Consider the following 15,697-nt stretch of genomic DNA (forward strand, 5'->3'; position numbering starts at 1 on the left):
TGATGTCTTGCGTCGCGAGATTTAGAGATGAGCACATCATCCACCATCCGATGGATGGAACGAGAGGAGATCGTGTCTCTGAGCACTAAACGCACAGCAAAGCAACCAGATCAGAATTTGCCATTGCGACAAGGTGCACGAGCCGTGCGTTCCTTCCCGCAGCTCCACACACCGCCAGCCCCACCTCAACACAGCACAGCACAGCATCACAAGCACTACACACAGCACAAAAACCCCACAGAGTCAGGTAAGCTTGCATTCAAGACTACAGAGTCAGGCCGAGTATAAAACGGGGGTATCTCAAGAAAACACAACAGCGGGTCGAGCCCACGCCAGTAAGGAAGAAAAACCGCGGCGTCGCGCGGCGGCGGAAAAGCCCCGTGGCCACGGCCAGTGCGGCCATGCAGTGACTCGCCCGTAGTACAAAAGTCGAGTTGAAAGCAGCGCATGATTCAAGAAGCGCTGTCGCGGCAGAGAGGAGAGCCCGTTGCGCCGGAAAGGGAAAGAAACAAGTGCGCGCCGGTCCAAGTGCGCCTGGTATATGCTCGATATGACAAAGGAAATACATGCATATGTATAGAAAAGAGTTTATGTGTTGAGGTCGTCGATGCCAGCGTGCAGGTACGCGAGTCTGTCGCCGAAGGGGGAGCCAAGGGGCTCGAAGTCGTCAGGCAGATCATGCTCGTGGTCGTGCTTCAGGCGGCCGACGTCGACGCCGCTGTCGCGGTTCTCGGCGCGTGCGAAGTCCGGGACGGGAGGGTCGAGTGAGTCGGCAGCGCGCTGGGGCGGGCTCCAGGGGCTGAGGAGGCCACGGGCTTCGTCTTGGTGGAGGTCGTCTTCATCGTCTTCGGTGACGAGGACGCGGCCGCCGAGGCGGACGTCGCTGATGTTGACTTTGTAGTCGAGGGCCTTCTGGGCGTCTTTGATGAGCTGGTCGGTCCAGCCGAGGCAGCGCTTCAGGCTCTCGTTCATCTGCTGGCTGTCCATGAGGATGTCGCGGTGCTTGGCGAGGTCCAGCTGAAGACGCTTCTCGTCCTTAAGGCGATAGGCTTCGTCGCGCTCTGCTTGGACGCTGCTTCCTTGCAGACTCCCGTCGAAGGAGGACTCGCTGCTCTCCGGATCTTCCTCCGAAGGCGCTTCCTCCATCTCATCTTCCTCTTCTTCCACTTCAGACATGTCAGAGAGGTCGCTTGCCTTCTTGGTTGTGAATGTATCCATTGTCGAACCAAGAGCGTCCATCGAGAAGCGGCCTGCGCGACTCATTCGTCGCAGGCGTTTCAGTTCGGCCTTTTGTTTACGCATCTCCTTCTCCAGCGATCGATTGATCGCGAGTAGGGACGAATTGCTTATTTCAAGGTCCAGCACTTTCCGCTCTCGTCGAGCGTTCGCTGCAAGCTCATTCATCAACTCCAGTGGTGTTTGACCTCCAGCAATTCTCGTGGGGCTGGTCAATCCGGGTGAGGGCAGAGCATTCTGGCTGATAGCTAACGGCGACGGCGTGGGCGCGGTATTATCGGACAGGGATGTGCCATTGCTGGTGGCACGGTTACCGTGATGAGCGGGACTAGGTGTAGCGTTACGGGCCTCGTGGGACGGGACCCTCCTCAAATCAGCGACAGAGTCGATCGAAGAAAGACTGGCGCTTTTGTAATGACCGGGCCTGCTGAGCGACGAAGTAATGCTGGACCGCCTACCCGAGTCGTCGGGTTCCTCTGCAACACTAATGCCAGATAGAACGGATAGAGCCGAGTTGCGCGTGTGTAGGTTCGGCCGAATCACTTGTGAGGCACCCTTGCGGTACGACAAGTGTCCCCAATCCTTGCTAGGCGAAGGTGCTCGAGCCACGGGTCCCTGCGGAGCGGTCGTTGGATTTGGCGGCAGATCCGGTACCGTAGCAGCTGTTGGATTCAACAATGGCGCAGATCTGACTTCCGGTGTTGAGTCGGCATGAAGAAACTTGCTCCCCAGCTGGAGCTTGCTCACAGTGGATGGCGTCTTTCCAACACTTGAATTCGCCTTGCCGACAGCCGAGGATGGCCTGCCTAGTGCCGAGGACGGCCTACTTACTGCCGAGGACGGTGGCGATGGAATGGAAGGCCTCCGCGGGCTGTTAGCCTGGTTCCCATTTGCGTGAAAGAAGACTGCAGGCTTCTTCTGCGGCGGCTTTGGTGGGGGCGCCGACTCCTTTGGCGACCTGACACTGTTCACATGGAAAAACATAGACGAGGCATCTTTCGTTTGGCTTGTCTCGGGCGGCGTGTGGTTGTAGATGTTCGATAATGGTAACCGGGGGGTTGGCGTTAGATTGTGATTGCTGCTCCCCACCGTGCTCCGTGGTCTGTGATTTGCATTTATTAAAGGCCCACTTTGAGCAGAACCGTGCTCCCGATGCGCAAAATCAACCATGGACGAGGGGCGCGAGCTAATAGGGGTCGACCCGGGTGAGGCATTTGGCGTGGACGAGTTGCTGCCTACGCCTACGCGCGACTTGCGCGTCGCTGTGCGCGGCGTGACATTGATGCTGAGGAAGGACTTGGCGGAGTCCTCCTTGATGGGAGCAGCGAGGCGCGGAGCGACTCCATTGGCGCTGCGCGCAGTGCGACTTGTGTGCGAGACGCTGCTGGATGGCGACGAGGGCGCGAGGGCGAGGCGCGGGGTGACAGGCGTCTTCCCGGCGGCGGCGGCGGTTCGGGTGCTAGCGAGCGTAGGCTTCAGAGGCCGCGAGTTGTTTGGGGTGTTTCGGTCGATGGGCATCCTCCAGGTGGCGGGGAGGTGTTATGTGAGGGAGGAGGTGCCAGTGCACAGATGGACCATGGCCGTAGGAGGTGGCGATGGAGCGGTTGCTGGGGGGTTGGCTGTTATGACGGTTGCTTGTTTGGTGTTTCTGCGGACGGAGGCGGTGGACTGGCGGTGGAGGCGTGCGAGGTTACCCCGCGCTACAATGACTGTTCGTGTGTGTTTGGTGCTGTCGCAATCGGATCCATCGCTCGAGGAGTCAGCGAGGGGGTTCTTGGGCGGGGACTGTGTCTGTTGTGGTGTGATTGATGATGTCCTTTGGATCTGGTTGATCCCTGATGATTCTCGGCCGCTTGCCCTGCATAGCTAGCGTCGCTAGGATCCAAGTAGCGCGTTATCAAATGTCAAGCCACGCTCTCGCCATAGGCAATACCAGCTCCACAGCCGTGGTCACGATGCCGTCGCATTTAACATGACCAGCAGCGCGCCCGGGTCTATCCTTTCACCGCCGCACCCGCCCCCGCTCCCGCAGACTCGCTCTTCGAACGTGACGCCCGCCAAACATGCCCCCGCCGAGCCAACCGACGCGTCCGGGACTGCGGCGCCTCCCACCCTGACCACGCCGACCGACACCCCTGCACCGCCGCCAGCCCTGCGGCAGAGCACCGTCGTCATGCGGGCAGCAGCGCAGGCCAGCGAGTCTCCGCAGCCAGACGTTGCTTCGAACGAGCACGACTCGCTGAAGTACCACCTGCTGGGGCCGTCGCTCACCAAGGCGGGGCAGGACACGGTCGACCAGCAGAAAGTCTCGGAGATCATATACAACGCCTCCAAGGGCTCCAAGTTCTTCAACAACGAAGAAGTGAAGGACAAGAATCTGACCGAAAAGATTGTAAAGATCTTGGCCAAGAAGGCCGAGCTAGACAAGCTTGACATCTCGTCAGATTTGCGTCGCGCGGATGACTACATCGCCGAGCTAGAGCTGAGTCGAGATCTGAGCCAGACCATCGTACACCTCGACTGCGATGCCTTCTACGCTGCAGTGGAGGAGCTGGACAGACCTGAGCTGAAGCACGTACCCATGGCCGTAGGCAAGGGCGTGCTCACCACCTGCAACTACCACGCGAGGAAGTTTGGGTGTCGCTCAGGCATGGCTGGTTTTGTTGCCATGAAGTTGTGCCCGCAGCTCATTTGTGTGCCTATGAACTTCCCAAAGTACATGGCAAAAGCAGAGGAGGTCCGCGCAGTATTGGCCCTGTACGATGCAAACTTCGAGAGTGCAAGTTGCGACGAAGCTTACCTAAACCTTACACAATACTGCATTGATCACGATATGAGCCCAGAAGAAGCCGTCAGTCAGTTACGGGCAGAAGTCTTTGAGAAGGCAAAGATCACTGTGTCTGCAGGAATCGCTGCCAACGCGAAGCTCGCCAAGATTGGTTCGAACAAGAACAAACCTAACGGCCAGTTCTTTCTGCCCAGTGATCGACAGACCATCATGGAGTTTATGAAGACGATGCCGACACGGAAGGTCAACGGCATTGGGCGCGTCTTCGAGCGCGAACTGGATGCAATTGGCGTGAAGACATGTGGGGATATCTATGCCCATCGCGGCTACTTAGTTCAGCTGTTCGGTCAGAAAGCATTCCAATTTTTGATGCAATGCTACCTCGGCCTCGGACGCACTAAGATCGAGCAGCCCGAAGAATCACATCGTAAAAGTGTCGGCACCGAGACAACATTCAGGGAGCTGGGGTCGCCAGACGCCTTACGTGAGAAGCTGCGGTGGGTCGCTGACGAACTGGAGGGAGATCTAAAGCGCACCGAATACAAGGGCAGAACCCTATGCATAAAGATCAAGCTTGCCACGTATGAAGTCCACACCCGCCAGACAACACCGCCGTTTGCAGTGCAGCGGGCGGACGACCTCTACAGGTACGGCCTGCCGATGCTGGAAAAGCTCATGAAGGAAATCCCAAACATGAAGCTGCGGCTCATGGGCTTGAGAGTCACGCACATCATCAGTACCAAGAAGCCTGGAATCAACTTCTTCGGACGCAGCAGGTTAAATGGAAGTGCGCCAACAAAAAAGCGAGTCAACCGAACCGGTGGCGAATGGGAGGTATGGCCAGAACAGGACTTCGAAGAGGCCGCAGCCCGAGAGCGCAACGACGAGATGAACGAGCTCGAGCAACTATCGCAAGAGTACGAACGAACACACATCAAAGACGACACCGGCCCAACGACGACTGTGCCACCACCCCCCGTCGCAGACGAGCAATGGACATGCCCCATCTGCACACTCCCTCAACCACCCGACGACAGCACCTTCAACGCGCACATTGATTTCTGCCTCTCACGCGACACGATCAAAGAAGCTGTCAAATCCACAGCGTCGACACCGCCACCACTGGCTCTGGAGAAGCAGACGAGTGTCGCGAAGCCGCCGCAGAAGAAGGGCAAGAGGGGACGACCGAAGAACGAGCAGCCCTCGGAAGAGCAGGCGCGCGAAAAGAGACGGGCGTTTTTCTTTGCTGGGACGGGCTGATTGACGTTTTGGCACGCAGTTTGATAGTTGTGATACCCAATGGAGATGTGCAGAGTTCGCGGGAGTGTTCGAAGCAAAGCGTGTGCGCGATGACTGTCTAATGTGAATTTACTGCACCCAGGCGCGGCACCTGGCAACATCCACGCTTCGCTTTCCAATGTTCACGTTCGCATCCTGGAAATTTGAGCCTGGTCGTTTCTACACGCAGACACGCCCGACCAGTCACTTAGCCCTTTTCAAGGAACTAACTGATGTCTATCATAGCCATTCAAGCCACGGAACTATACTTGGACACCTCCGTTCAGGCGTTCAAGCATAGATATTCTATGAGAAAAACTTATGTTGAAACTATCAATCATCCTTGCCCGATGTTGCAGTAAATGTTGTGACTAAGCTACAATTTCTAGGATGCGCGTTTGAAGCTTAACAAAAGCGGCGTAATCTTGTCAAGTTCCATTTTGAACAATAGTTGTACATGGCAATATACATATTACATGGAAAGCCCCGTCCTGCCGAACAGTCAGGCACACTCCTCACTCCCCACTCCCTACTGCTTCACCTGCAGCCCATATGTATCCCACTGCCCCTCCGTGGGCCGATTGGGGCTCTTAACCACCAAATCCTCGCCCCTCCCACTCTTCGGAAACGCAATGACATCTCTCACACTCTCCTTCCCGCACATCACCGCCATCACCCGGTCCCAGCCCAGCGCAAGCCCACAGTGCGGCGGACACCCGGACCTCAGCACATCGAGCAGGTGGCGGAAATCCTCGACGCGCTCCGGCGCCATGCACAGCACGTCGCGGAACACGAATTCCTGCACGGCGGCGCTGTGGATACGGCGGCTGCCGCCTCCGAGCTCGACGCCGTTGACGACGATGTCGTAGTGTGCAGCGACTGCATCCGTGGGGGCAGTGAGCAAGAGTTCGACGTCGGCGGGCGTCTTGGGCGCGGTGAAGGGGTGGTGTGTTGCGGCGAGGCCGGCGGCGCCGCCCTGGCCGGGCTCGGAGGCAGTCGTGGGCGAGAAGAGGGGGAAGTCGTGGATCCAGAGGAAGCGGAAGTCTTTGGGGTCGGGGGGCGGGGCGAGGCCTGCCGCGATGGCTGCTTTGTGGAGTGCTAGGCGCAGGGTACCGAGGGCCGTGGCACCGCCGGCGAAGGGGGCGGTGGGGCGTGCCTGCACTACCAGCAGGTCGCCGTGTTCGATGGCGAGGTCGGTTGGGCCCTCCATCAGATACTGGTGGCCGAGGGGACCCAGGCCTTGCATGGGGGCTCCGTGGTCGCCGACGAAGACGCCGGGTTGGCCGTCGGGGTTTTCGAGGAAGGGGCGGCCTTCGGAGCTGTCGAGGAAGTCGGAGATGAATCTCCGTGTGACCTTCGGGTCAGATGAGATGGAGATCTTGATAGCGTCTACAGTAGAGTCTTCGAGGGGCGTGATCTTGCCGATCAGGTCTGCGGGCAGGTGCTGGGTGATGTTGTGGATCTTGGAGTTGTGGCGCAGATCAGGCTTGTCTGATCCATATGAAGCCATGGCCTCCTGGTAGGTCATTCGAGGGAAAGATTCAGGCACCTTTTGCTTGAGGATCTTGTACCACAGCGTTCTCAGTAGCTTTTCGGTCTCGGCCATCATGTCTTCCTCACCCGCAAACGACATCTCCATATCGAGCTGCGTGAACTCTGGCTGTCGATCGGCTCGCAGGTCCTCGTCGCGGAAACAGCGTGCGAACTGATAGTACTTGGTGATGCCCGAGGCCATCAGAATCTGTTTGTACTGCTGTGGACTCTGGGGAAGTGCGTATGCCAAACCTTTAGTCCGCGTTGGCACAAGGAACTCTCGTGCGCCTTCAGGAGTGGATTTGAACAGGATGGGGGTCTCGATTTCCCTCCACCCATTTGCCGTCAGCTCCAGTCGCGCTCTTTGCATAGCCTTGTGCCGCATGAGAATGTTCTCGCGCAGCTCGGAGTCGGTCCGCAGTTGCAGGTGTCGCTGCTCAGGCCCGAAGACGGTGTCTTGCTTAATTATGATGTCGTTTGGCATCTCGTTCAGAGGAGTGATGCTTGTCAGCGAAATCTCCCGATCTGTGACCATCTTCATTCCAAGATAGGTATCGCTGTCGGCTTGCTTTCTCCCTAGCAGCCTGCCTCGAACAACGACCGGTGTCCATTCTCTCAAGGTCCGGAGGCGATTATGCGCCTTTGCCTCTTCGCCCTCAGCGTTACCTGTAGACACAATCTGAATGCACCATGTTTGATTCTTGCTGCGGAGCATGGCGAAAGACAGCTTTTGACTTATATCTCGTCGTGTGCCCAGGTAGCCCGTGATCTCAACCTCTCGACCAGCTTGTTTATGATTTAAGCTATCCGATCGTAGCACCCTCCATTCATCATCGAGGTGTCTCCAGGATTGAAGTGCTGTGACACGTGAGTAAAGAGGAGGTGATAATTGACAATTTGCATACTTGAAGCTTTGAAATCATCCAATGCATTGCGAAGCTTCTGCTCTGGCGATAGTGCTTGCGTGCTGGGCTGGACGCTCGCTATGGAGCGAGTCGCTACCCGTGAGCATAACTGTGCGCGACCAAACGTGATGCTGTGAGGGCGTGTTCGAACAAATCGAGATATCTCAGCATAGGAGCTCCATCGACATGCGCCTCGACCTGCAACGTGCCTCGAAGCATGCACTAGACTCATCTCTCAATAACGAACGACTTAGTGGCTCGCTACCTGATTTTGATGTTTACGATGATGGTTCATCGACTGATCAAAAAGTGAACGGAGCCGCCAAGACTTGGCCCAAGCGCGCCTGCCACAAAAGTTTCCGCCATCCGAAACCTTCGTTTCCTCTTCATCCTTCCAGTTTAACTACTGTAAGCCACCCCACGCGCACACCCCCTACTACCCCAACTAACATATCACAGATGATGAAAGCTCAGCGTGTTTAATTTGAGCAACCCTCCTCACCTGCCTTCGAACTCTCCCTTTACCGGGCCTAAGTGGTTCGCTGGTGGTTGTGGAGGGCTGCATGACAACCGCGTTCGGCACACCCTTCTTGTTACAAGAACGGACGCTTTACAGCATCTCTGATTACCAAACTGGACGGTGTCTTTCCGCCTTATGCGATGCGATTACGATCGATGACGAACGACGAGTTGGATGGACCTTGTACAATATTTGCCGTATATCAATACAACAGGATTCTCGAAGCGACCGTGCACAGTGATCCGGGGTTAAATGCAACCGAGTGTCTGCATCGGACCGTCTTTGACTACATGTGGGGTTCTGTATGCATAGCATACCTATCTACCTGCCATCGCTGTATACATTTGAAGCTGCAAGGCAATCCACCTTCTCCTTCTTAACGGAACAGCGAAAGAACAAATGAAAGGCAGTGCCAATTGTTCCTAGTCCGCTTCTATCGAGACATGGAATGTAAAGCATATGCTATATACTGTCTTGACGCTCGACGTTCAGTTATGACCACACTGGTCTAACACAGAGCCATGGGCCATGTCCGCTATGTTTCAACGACAGTACTTGTTGACTTGAAGCGGCCGGTGTCAGAACACAAACGACGTAGACGATCGTGATGATAGATAAGCAGACGCAAATCGAGATTGGGACACAGCTATTGTGACATAGCGACACGTAGTCATCGAGATGGAATTGATAGATGATATAACCTTACATCAGGTCTACAGCTTCACTCCCCCACCTTCAATCTTCTTGTGTTCCTCTGCCGTGAACGGGACATATGTTCCCTTGCTGAGCCAGTACAACGCATCACCAGCCTGCTCGACTGCGTGTACGTCGATCCCGTCATTCTGCAACACGTGCTTCTGCTGCTTGTTTGTCCCTGTCGTTTGTAGCTGCTTGGTGACCCTAATCCAAATTGGTCTCGCAAAAGCAGGCAGTTCTTTTGTGATATGCGCTGCGAGGGACTCCAGCACTTCTCCCTTGACTGCAATACTCTTCTCTGCATTGTCTGACCTGGACAATCCAGATGCATTCAGGACCACGGCAGCACAGCCAGCTCGCCCGTCGTGACCGGGGACTTGGACTCCGTAGACAGCTGCTTCATCTACTGCAGCATGTCGCCCCACTGCATCTGCGACTTCGGCAGTGCTAACGTTCTCAGACTTCCAGCGGAAAGTGTCTCCAATGCGGTCTACGAACCACCACCTCCCTTCTTTGTCGTGGCGCACGAGATCACCAGAGCGAAAGTATGCATCCCCCGGCTTCTTTACATCTCTGACAATCTTCGAGCTTGTTGCGCCGTCGTTACCGAAGTAGCCCTGAAACTTCAATTCGATATTCGCGGGGTCCAATTGGTACAGCAGCTCGCCAGGCTCATTCCAAGTGCACACATAGCAGAGACCACTGTCTTTGTTGCGAAGAGGCTGCGCTCCGTCGGCGTCAGGATCAGTACGTACGACACACATGCCTCCACCAACAATGAGGGAAGCAAGAGTCCCGCTCCGGCCAATGGCACCAGAGGAAAACGTGTTGTCGCTGCGGTTCCACATCCCCCCTGGCGCCTCTGTGGCTGCGTAAAACTCGTAAATGGTTCTTATGCCAAATCTTTCTTTGAATGGCTCCCAGACATCAGGACGAAGACCGTTGCCAAAAGCCGCACGCACGTGGTGCGCTCGATCCAGAGCAGAAGGAGGGGCAGAGAGCAGGTAGCGGCAGGTCTCACCAACGTAGTGGATGACTGTTGCTTTGCTCGCTCTAACCTCGGGCCAGAAGGTCTTGTGGCTGAATTTGGAGGAAAGGCAGATGGTACCGCCGGCGCGAAGAACGGCGCATACTCCCAAGATGGAAGCGGAGGAGTGGTAGAGTGGCATCGAAGTATACAACACGTCGTCCTTGATGTTCAGCCAACCAGAGATGTACTTTGCTCCACCATTGCACTTGCCCCACGCCATAACGGCAGGTTTTGGCAAGCCAGTCGTGCCACTTGTGTAGATCAACATGGCCATACTGTTGCGCTTCTGGCCAGCACGGCAGGAGTCGGGTTGGCGGGTCGGTTGGAGCATGAGGATTGATTCCTGAAGCTGTTTGTCGAAGAACACAATCTCCAACTTCTTCTGCTGGGGCGTGGCAGTGATGCCCTGTTGTTGCACTTGTGCCAACGCCTGGCTCTTGACTGAGCGCAGTACCTCACTCTGGTCCATCTCGAAGTCGTAATGAGCCTCTCTGCCGCCCATTGTCGTCGCAGGAACAGGTGAGAACCCATGTTCTACCATGACATGCTCGGCGAAATTGGCCTTGCTCTCTTCATCAACGAGCACCAGGCGCGCTGTCGACGTCTTAACGGTGTGTATGAGGGACTTGCCTGTCAGGTTGTAGTTGATAAACGCTGGCTTTGCACCGATGCTCCACAGCCCAAACCAGACCCAGACAAATGTCTCTGAGTTTACAAAGTCCATAGCAACTATCTCCCCCGGCTGAATGCCCTTGCTCTTCAGCCATGTGCCATATCTTAAGACAATGTCATAGGCCTGCTTGTATGTCCATGTCTGTCCTTGGAAAATAATCCACGGGTGATCTGCGCGGGAGCCTTGAACCAGCGCCTCGAGCTCGTAGAAGACATTGAGCTGGTCGCGGCGTTCGGCGCGAATTATGCCAAGCATCGCTGGGATGAAGGAGGAGAGCAGCGGCCAGTCATAGCTGATGCCATGGCGAGCATTGATATATGCGAGACCTGCAGCGGCAGCAGGAATTGCGAGAGGGAGGCCTGCGTTGCGTCAGCTTCGTTCTTTGGTTACGACTGTAGTTGCTAACCTGCCATTGCAGACAGTCAATGAGAGGTCGCGGATGTAACGAAGAACTTGGGTATCACGGAAAACGCAAGGACAGAAATGCGCAAGGAAGCAGATGTCAGCAACGAAATAGGAAGGCCAGCCTCTGTGCTGATGTTAACTGGAGTGATGGAGAGAGAAGTGACACGCGTTCGGTGATGCTGCGCGAGCCGAGGCATCTCAGCATGGCGTTACACCCTAGCATCTTCAGCATGCACTTTTCCACTTCTATGCTTCCCCTCATCGCGAGAACCTGGGCATATGTAAGACAGACGATGCAATCGGTACGCGATACGCGATGCAAGCGATGACATGCTGAATGTCCTGCCCCACATCATAGCAAGCGAGCTAGATACGCACCCGGAGGCCGGTTCGTCGGTCACCTTCCTCCACTCCTCTTCCTTCGCGAAGGTTTGCCTTTTTGAAAATCGACGGGACTTCAAATTTTAGCCAAGGGACCACACCCGGGCTCTGTGGCTGTGAGAAGTTACTCGTAGTGGCACTGAGGATGAAAGAAATGCCTGGCCCCCTCCGGCCCCTGTCTCTTCACTTCCACTCCCGATATCAGCGTTCATTTTCCATTGTTTCAGCCCCAGCATAGGCGTCGTGCTACACCGCATCTAAGTTGTCTATCCAACGATATTGAAAAGTCTCAAAAGACCGTGGATCCCGTAGCACAACGACCCTCAACTGCATGGCCGCCATGCAAGGTCTAGCATTGAAACACGACCATGGTGACATCCGCAACTTAATCGAGCGCACGGCCGCGTTCGACATGCTTCGTTGAGTACAAAGAGAAAATCTGCTGCTTCACTGCAGAGGCGCAACTGCAAGGAGATAGCGCATACGAAGGCGTTCTATTGTGCGCTTTGTTCAGTCCGACAACAATGAGAGGGTTATTTTAGGCAGGCTGTTTGCTTCAACGAAATAAATCTCGCATGCGCCTGTTTGTCTTTCTCACAATCATTCCGCTTCACCGGTTGCAAGTTTGCCAGCCCTACAGGACCGTATCCGTTTAATACCCAGCGCGCTGCCTAAATTCAATCCGACAGACTCAGCATGACAGCCCGAAATCAAATTCACGCAGTCGCTCAGACTCCCGAGCTCATCCTCTCCGACCCGGAAGACGACTATGCATCCAGCGACGAGGAGATGCCAGACCGTGAGGAGATGGATGGCTTGCTGAGACAAGCACACCACTATGTGATCACAGAGGGAGGCAGCGATTCGCCAACAACATACATGGAACGTATTCAGCGCATCGACCAAAGTCTTATACAAGAGATAGCGGATTACAACTACGACTGCGACAGAAAACTGTGCCGTCGCGTCAAACAAAAGATCGACCATGTCATGCGTGAGTACGAGGATGCTGTAGACGATGACTCTTACGGGCATACCTTTCCCAAGTACCATGCCACCGCAGCAAAGAGTGCTCTGTATCGCAAATATTCCCAGCCTACGACCCCTGACGGCCGACCTGTACAACTTGATGAGAAGGATAGCAATAAGGATGAACTGCAGAGGACGTATCTCTACGGAGGTCCTGATAACCACCCCGAAAATTGGTACAAGAAGACCGCAGGATCTCTGCCATTCCCAGAGACCATCCGTATGGCTGAGTGGGAGAGCTTGAGAATCCACTGGGATCTTGCCACAACAGGTGACATGGATAACAAAGCTCCCGTGACTTTCAATGGTGTGTCGTTCAACGACTCCCGCCTCAAACGCCTCAACCACCTCAAGCGATACGAGTCCGGCTCAAGGTTCGAGCTAACTAAGCCTGACCCGAACCATATCGCGATGATCAATGAGTTCTGTACTGTTGGTAGACTCCGCAACGCTGTCGATACGTTCAACCGTAGCAACGACTCCAGACGGGAGGACGGGGAGTACGAGTACGCTCCACGAGTCTTCCTCGAGAGACTGGATATTGGCCCGCAAGTCAGTCCCGCGGACGAGTTGCCATCCGAAGTGGAACAATCAGAGCATGAGCCTGAGCTACCTGACATCAACCACATCGTTGATGATGTCCGCAAGGTTGTGAACACAACACCCTCTAAGCCTCGTCATAGTCCGTCGTCCAATTCAGCACCTGAAGTGTTATCAGCGATTCGCCGCATCAAGGCCGCAACCGACGACTCCATCCTATCGTCGGACATCCCGCAGAGCCCACCTGCGCTTTCTGGCACAAATCAAGCAGCCCCTACCAAGAAGCCTCGCCGTTCTCCAGGCAACATCCCGGCGACACAGAAACGCAAGAGAGGTAGCGAGATAAATGTCGAAGTCGAGACAGTGTCTGCGAAGCGTGTGCGGGCCACAACAGAGCCAGTCAGACCCCGCACACCTACCATCACTTCGCCATCAGAACTCCTGCACACACCAGTCGTTACACCCGCATTGAGCATGGGATCTGCATCAGCCAGCTCCACGGCATCATCGCCGCCCATCGCCAAAGCAATTGCTGCAGGCAAGAAGCACAGGAAGATCCGCACGAAGAAGGATTTCGAGGAGCGCGTTACGCCGGAGAAGTACTCGCAGATCATGGCGCAGAGGAGAAGTGTCAAGGCGCAGGGCCACGAGAGCGTGGCGAGAGGGAGCACAAGAAGTGGCAAGTTGCGCAAGTAGATGTATACTTAGACTTAGATCACTAGACGTTCGCTCTTTCAGATTCCGTTTGTATTGTACTCCAGCTGTAGACTATCAAATAATCTTGGTTCAGTTTTCGATGTCCTTGCAACCTCCATGCCCAGTGTTGTCATTCTCAATGTCTCGAGCCAGGCGACACGTAGGTAACCATGCTTCTCTCGTGATCTCTACCAAGCACTACGAATAGGTCGAACCCGCCTAGATTCCTCTCTGACGTCAGACGTCTTGTCCATCAACCGCCATTCGACTCCAATCCACCATTCTGTCCATCGACCAGCTCAAAAGGTACCGCCGTCGGCGTGTCGAGCTCGTCAATAGTTCAGTTAATCACTGAGAGGATTCCGACTCGTCCATGGCGTCATCGACGAAAATGTCGAACGCCTTCCCCATCTTCGTGATCATCGTTTCCGCTTCATCAAACCATGGTCCAAGTGTATCATCTTCATCGTTCCAGATATCCAGGCTCTCGGCTTCTCTCGGAGTGCCTGCTGTCAAATTCGGAAGGGGTACTTGAGACATCTTGAGAACTCTCGAGTATACCTTCTCCAGCTTTTCGTAGTCGACGGGCATACGCTCCACTCGCTTGTCTTGATTCGTCTGCGCCAGCCTCTCTCTGAGCTCTTGGAGTTCTGCTCGGTCTTGCTGTTGCTCTCGTTGCAGGGTTCTTATGGTGCCATGGAGATTCCGTACGTAGTCGTAGCTGAACGTCCTTGTCGGTGGTTCGTATATGAGCTTTGGATGCTGAAACTTCTCGCACCACTTCGCCTTCTCTCGTTGTATCCGGTTGTATGCCCTCCTAACAGGAGTTGATGGGACCACTAGGTCGTGTAAGAGGCCAAATCCACCAGGCCCAAGCTCTTTCCTCCTCCGCTCGTACTCCTCGTCTGATTCGGCGTCTGGGTTGTCGACTTGCTCGACTTGCTCGACTTGCTCGACTTGCTCGACTTGCTCGACTTGCTCGACTTGCTCGACTTGCTCGGCGCGCTCGGCGTCGTTGGTGAGCTCGGTTTGCATATCGTGGTGGTTTGTTGGACGATGTTTGATGAAAGAGATGTGGGACAGAATGTCAGAAGGGGTGGTTGAGGAGTTGGTCGAAGTTGGTCGAAGCGGCTGATATATAGTGCTAGCAGCGTTCAAGCAAGGTGAGAGACGATCAGGGTAAGATTACGAACTCACGATCTGAACAGGCGAGAGAGCACCTTTACCTGCGTCGTTACATTTGCATGTGATCACCAACTCACTTCTCGAGGCGACAGGGTCTATGATGTTGAGGTGCGATGCCATCAGACTTCGACATTGCGTCCGTCTGCGCCAGATATCTGTGCGCAACCATCAGTCTACATCAAGTCTATTGAATTAAGACCACTACTTGCGTTCCTATTACAGTACTTGATAGCGAATTCTGGGCGATATGGCCTAAAGTCAAGTATCTGCACGAACTCGTCGCTGAATATCTTAAAATCATCAGAAAGTGTACGCCTGCTTTTGGTTGGCCGTGCTGGTTGATGGCGAAGTGGTGACCATATTCATTTTGGTCGCCCTTGTGAAAAACCGCGTTGTTGTTGATGCGCAATTGCGACCTACCTGGTAGGCAGAGTGCTTGTCAACGCTTTCGCCGGCAGGTGGTACTTGGCTAAGGTCACGCAATCTCCAATACGTTGCCTGTCCGCTTGAACGGCTGCAAGCGTGTAAGTCTCGTTAGTATAGTAGCAAGGCTTCGCTCGTGATAGATCGTAGGTGAGCGAGTTCGGTGGGTGGGTCTTCCTCTTCTGGGCACCAAGCGCAAGCCCTTTGATAAGATCGAGAGTTATTCTCGACGCGACTGGAGCGGAGTGGCCTAATGCGAGGTTCTGCTCAGACTGAGCTTAAATACTTACAACATTTAGAATATTGTTATGGGGTTGGAGGCGGCAAGTGGGCCTCAGCGGTGCGGGTGCGGGTGCGGGTGCGCTACTTTGGTACGCGC

At 54.9% G+C, this 15,697-nt stretch overlaps 6 protein-coding genes across 6 annotated transcripts; 2 read left to right on the plus strand and 4 right to left on the minus strand.

Annotated features, from left to right (window-relative positions):
* Positions 1-241: 241 nt before the first annotated feature.
* Positions 242-3,043, minus strand: C7974DRAFT_398660 (uncharacterized protein). The gene has a single exon (XM_046142344.1). It carries the CDS (start codon positions 2,752-2,754, stop codon positions 589-591), a length of 2,166 nt encoding a protein of 721 aa, XP_045994474.1. The 5' UTR covers positions 2,755-3,043; the 3' UTR covers positions 242-588.
* A 366-nt stretch (positions 3,044-3,409) lies between these two features.
* On the plus strand, positions 3,410-5,284 carry C7974DRAFT_435495 (DNA-directed polymerase-like protein kappa; the record flags this gene model as incomplete). The annotated part of the gene is made up of 1 exon (XM_046145065.1): positions 3,410-5,284. The coding sequence occupies one exon, from the start codon at positions 3,410-3,412 to the stop codon at positions 5,282-5,284; it is 1,875 nt and encodes a 624-aa protein (XP_045994475.1).
* A 273-nt stretch (positions 5,285-5,557) lies between these two features.
* C7974DRAFT_224479 (aspartyl-tRNA synthetase-like protein) lies at positions 5,558-8,186 on the minus strand. The gene is made up of 2 exons (XM_046137238.1): positions 7,741-8,186; positions 5,558-7,693 (listed from the first exon to the last, which is right to left on the minus strand). Exons 1-2 carry the CDS (start codon positions 7,970-7,972, stop codon positions 5,832-5,834), a joined length of 2,094 nt encoding a protein of 697 aa, XP_045994476.1. The 5' UTR covers positions 7,973-8,186; the 3' UTR covers positions 5,558-5,831.
* A 787-nt stretch (positions 8,187-8,973) lies between these two features.
* On the minus strand, positions 8,974-11,072 carry C7974DRAFT_378132 (uncharacterized protein; the record flags this gene model as incomplete). The annotated part of the gene is made up of 2 exons (XM_046140396.1): positions 8,974-11,018; positions 11,066-11,072. 2 exons carry the CDS (start codon positions 11,070-11,072, stop codon positions 8,974-8,976), a joined length of 2,052 nt encoding a protein of 683 aa, XP_045994477.1.
* Positions 11,073-11,921: 849 nt separating this feature from the next.
* On the plus strand, positions 11,922-13,807 carry C7974DRAFT_224475 (uncharacterized protein). The gene has a single exon (XM_046137237.1). The coding sequence runs from the start codon at positions 12,142-12,144 to the stop codon at positions 13,708-13,710; it is 1,569 nt and encodes a 522-aa protein (XP_045994478.1). The 5' UTR covers positions 11,922-12,141; the 3' UTR covers positions 13,711-13,807.
* Positions 13,808-14,058: 251 nt separating this feature from the next.
* On the minus strand, positions 14,059-14,745 carry C7974DRAFT_415250 (uncharacterized protein; the record flags this gene model as incomplete). Its single annotated transcript, XM_046143877.1, has 1 exon — positions 14,059-14,745. One exon carries the CDS (start codon positions 14,743-14,745, stop codon positions 14,059-14,061), a length of 687 nt encoding a protein of 228 aa, XP_045994479.1.
* Positions 14,746-15,697: the final 952 nt, after the last annotated feature.

The sequence above is a fragment of the Boeremia exigua genome, assembly GCF_020726555.1.
Source record: "Boeremia exigua strain MPI-SDFR-AT-0100 chromosome Unknown C7974scaffold_9, whole genome shotgun sequence".
Taxonomy (NCBI): Eukaryota; Fungi; Ascomycota; class Dothideomycetes; order Pleosporales; family Didymellaceae; genus Boeremia; species Boeremia exigua.

What these genes read in the sequence shown, in the direction of transcription:
- C7974DRAFT_398660 (XM_046142344.1), bottom strand. Translation starts at nt 2,754, where the DNA reads ATGCCCATCGACCGAAACACCCCAAACAACTCGCGGCCTCTGAAGCCT.
- C7974DRAFT_224475 (XM_046137237.1), top strand. Translation starts at nt 12,142, where the DNA reads ATGACAGCCCGAAATCAAATTCACGCAGTCGCTCAGACTCCCGAGCTC.
- C7974DRAFT_224479 (XM_046137238.1), bottom strand. Translation starts at nt 7,972, where the DNA reads ATGAGTCTAGTGCATGCTTCGAGGCACGTTGCAGGTCGAGGCGCATGT. An exon ending in GGATGATTTCAAAGCTTCAA is followed by an intron (nt 7,694 to 7,740) that starts GTATGCAAATTG and finishes CACGTGTCACAG; the next exon opens with CACTTCAATCCTGGAGACAC.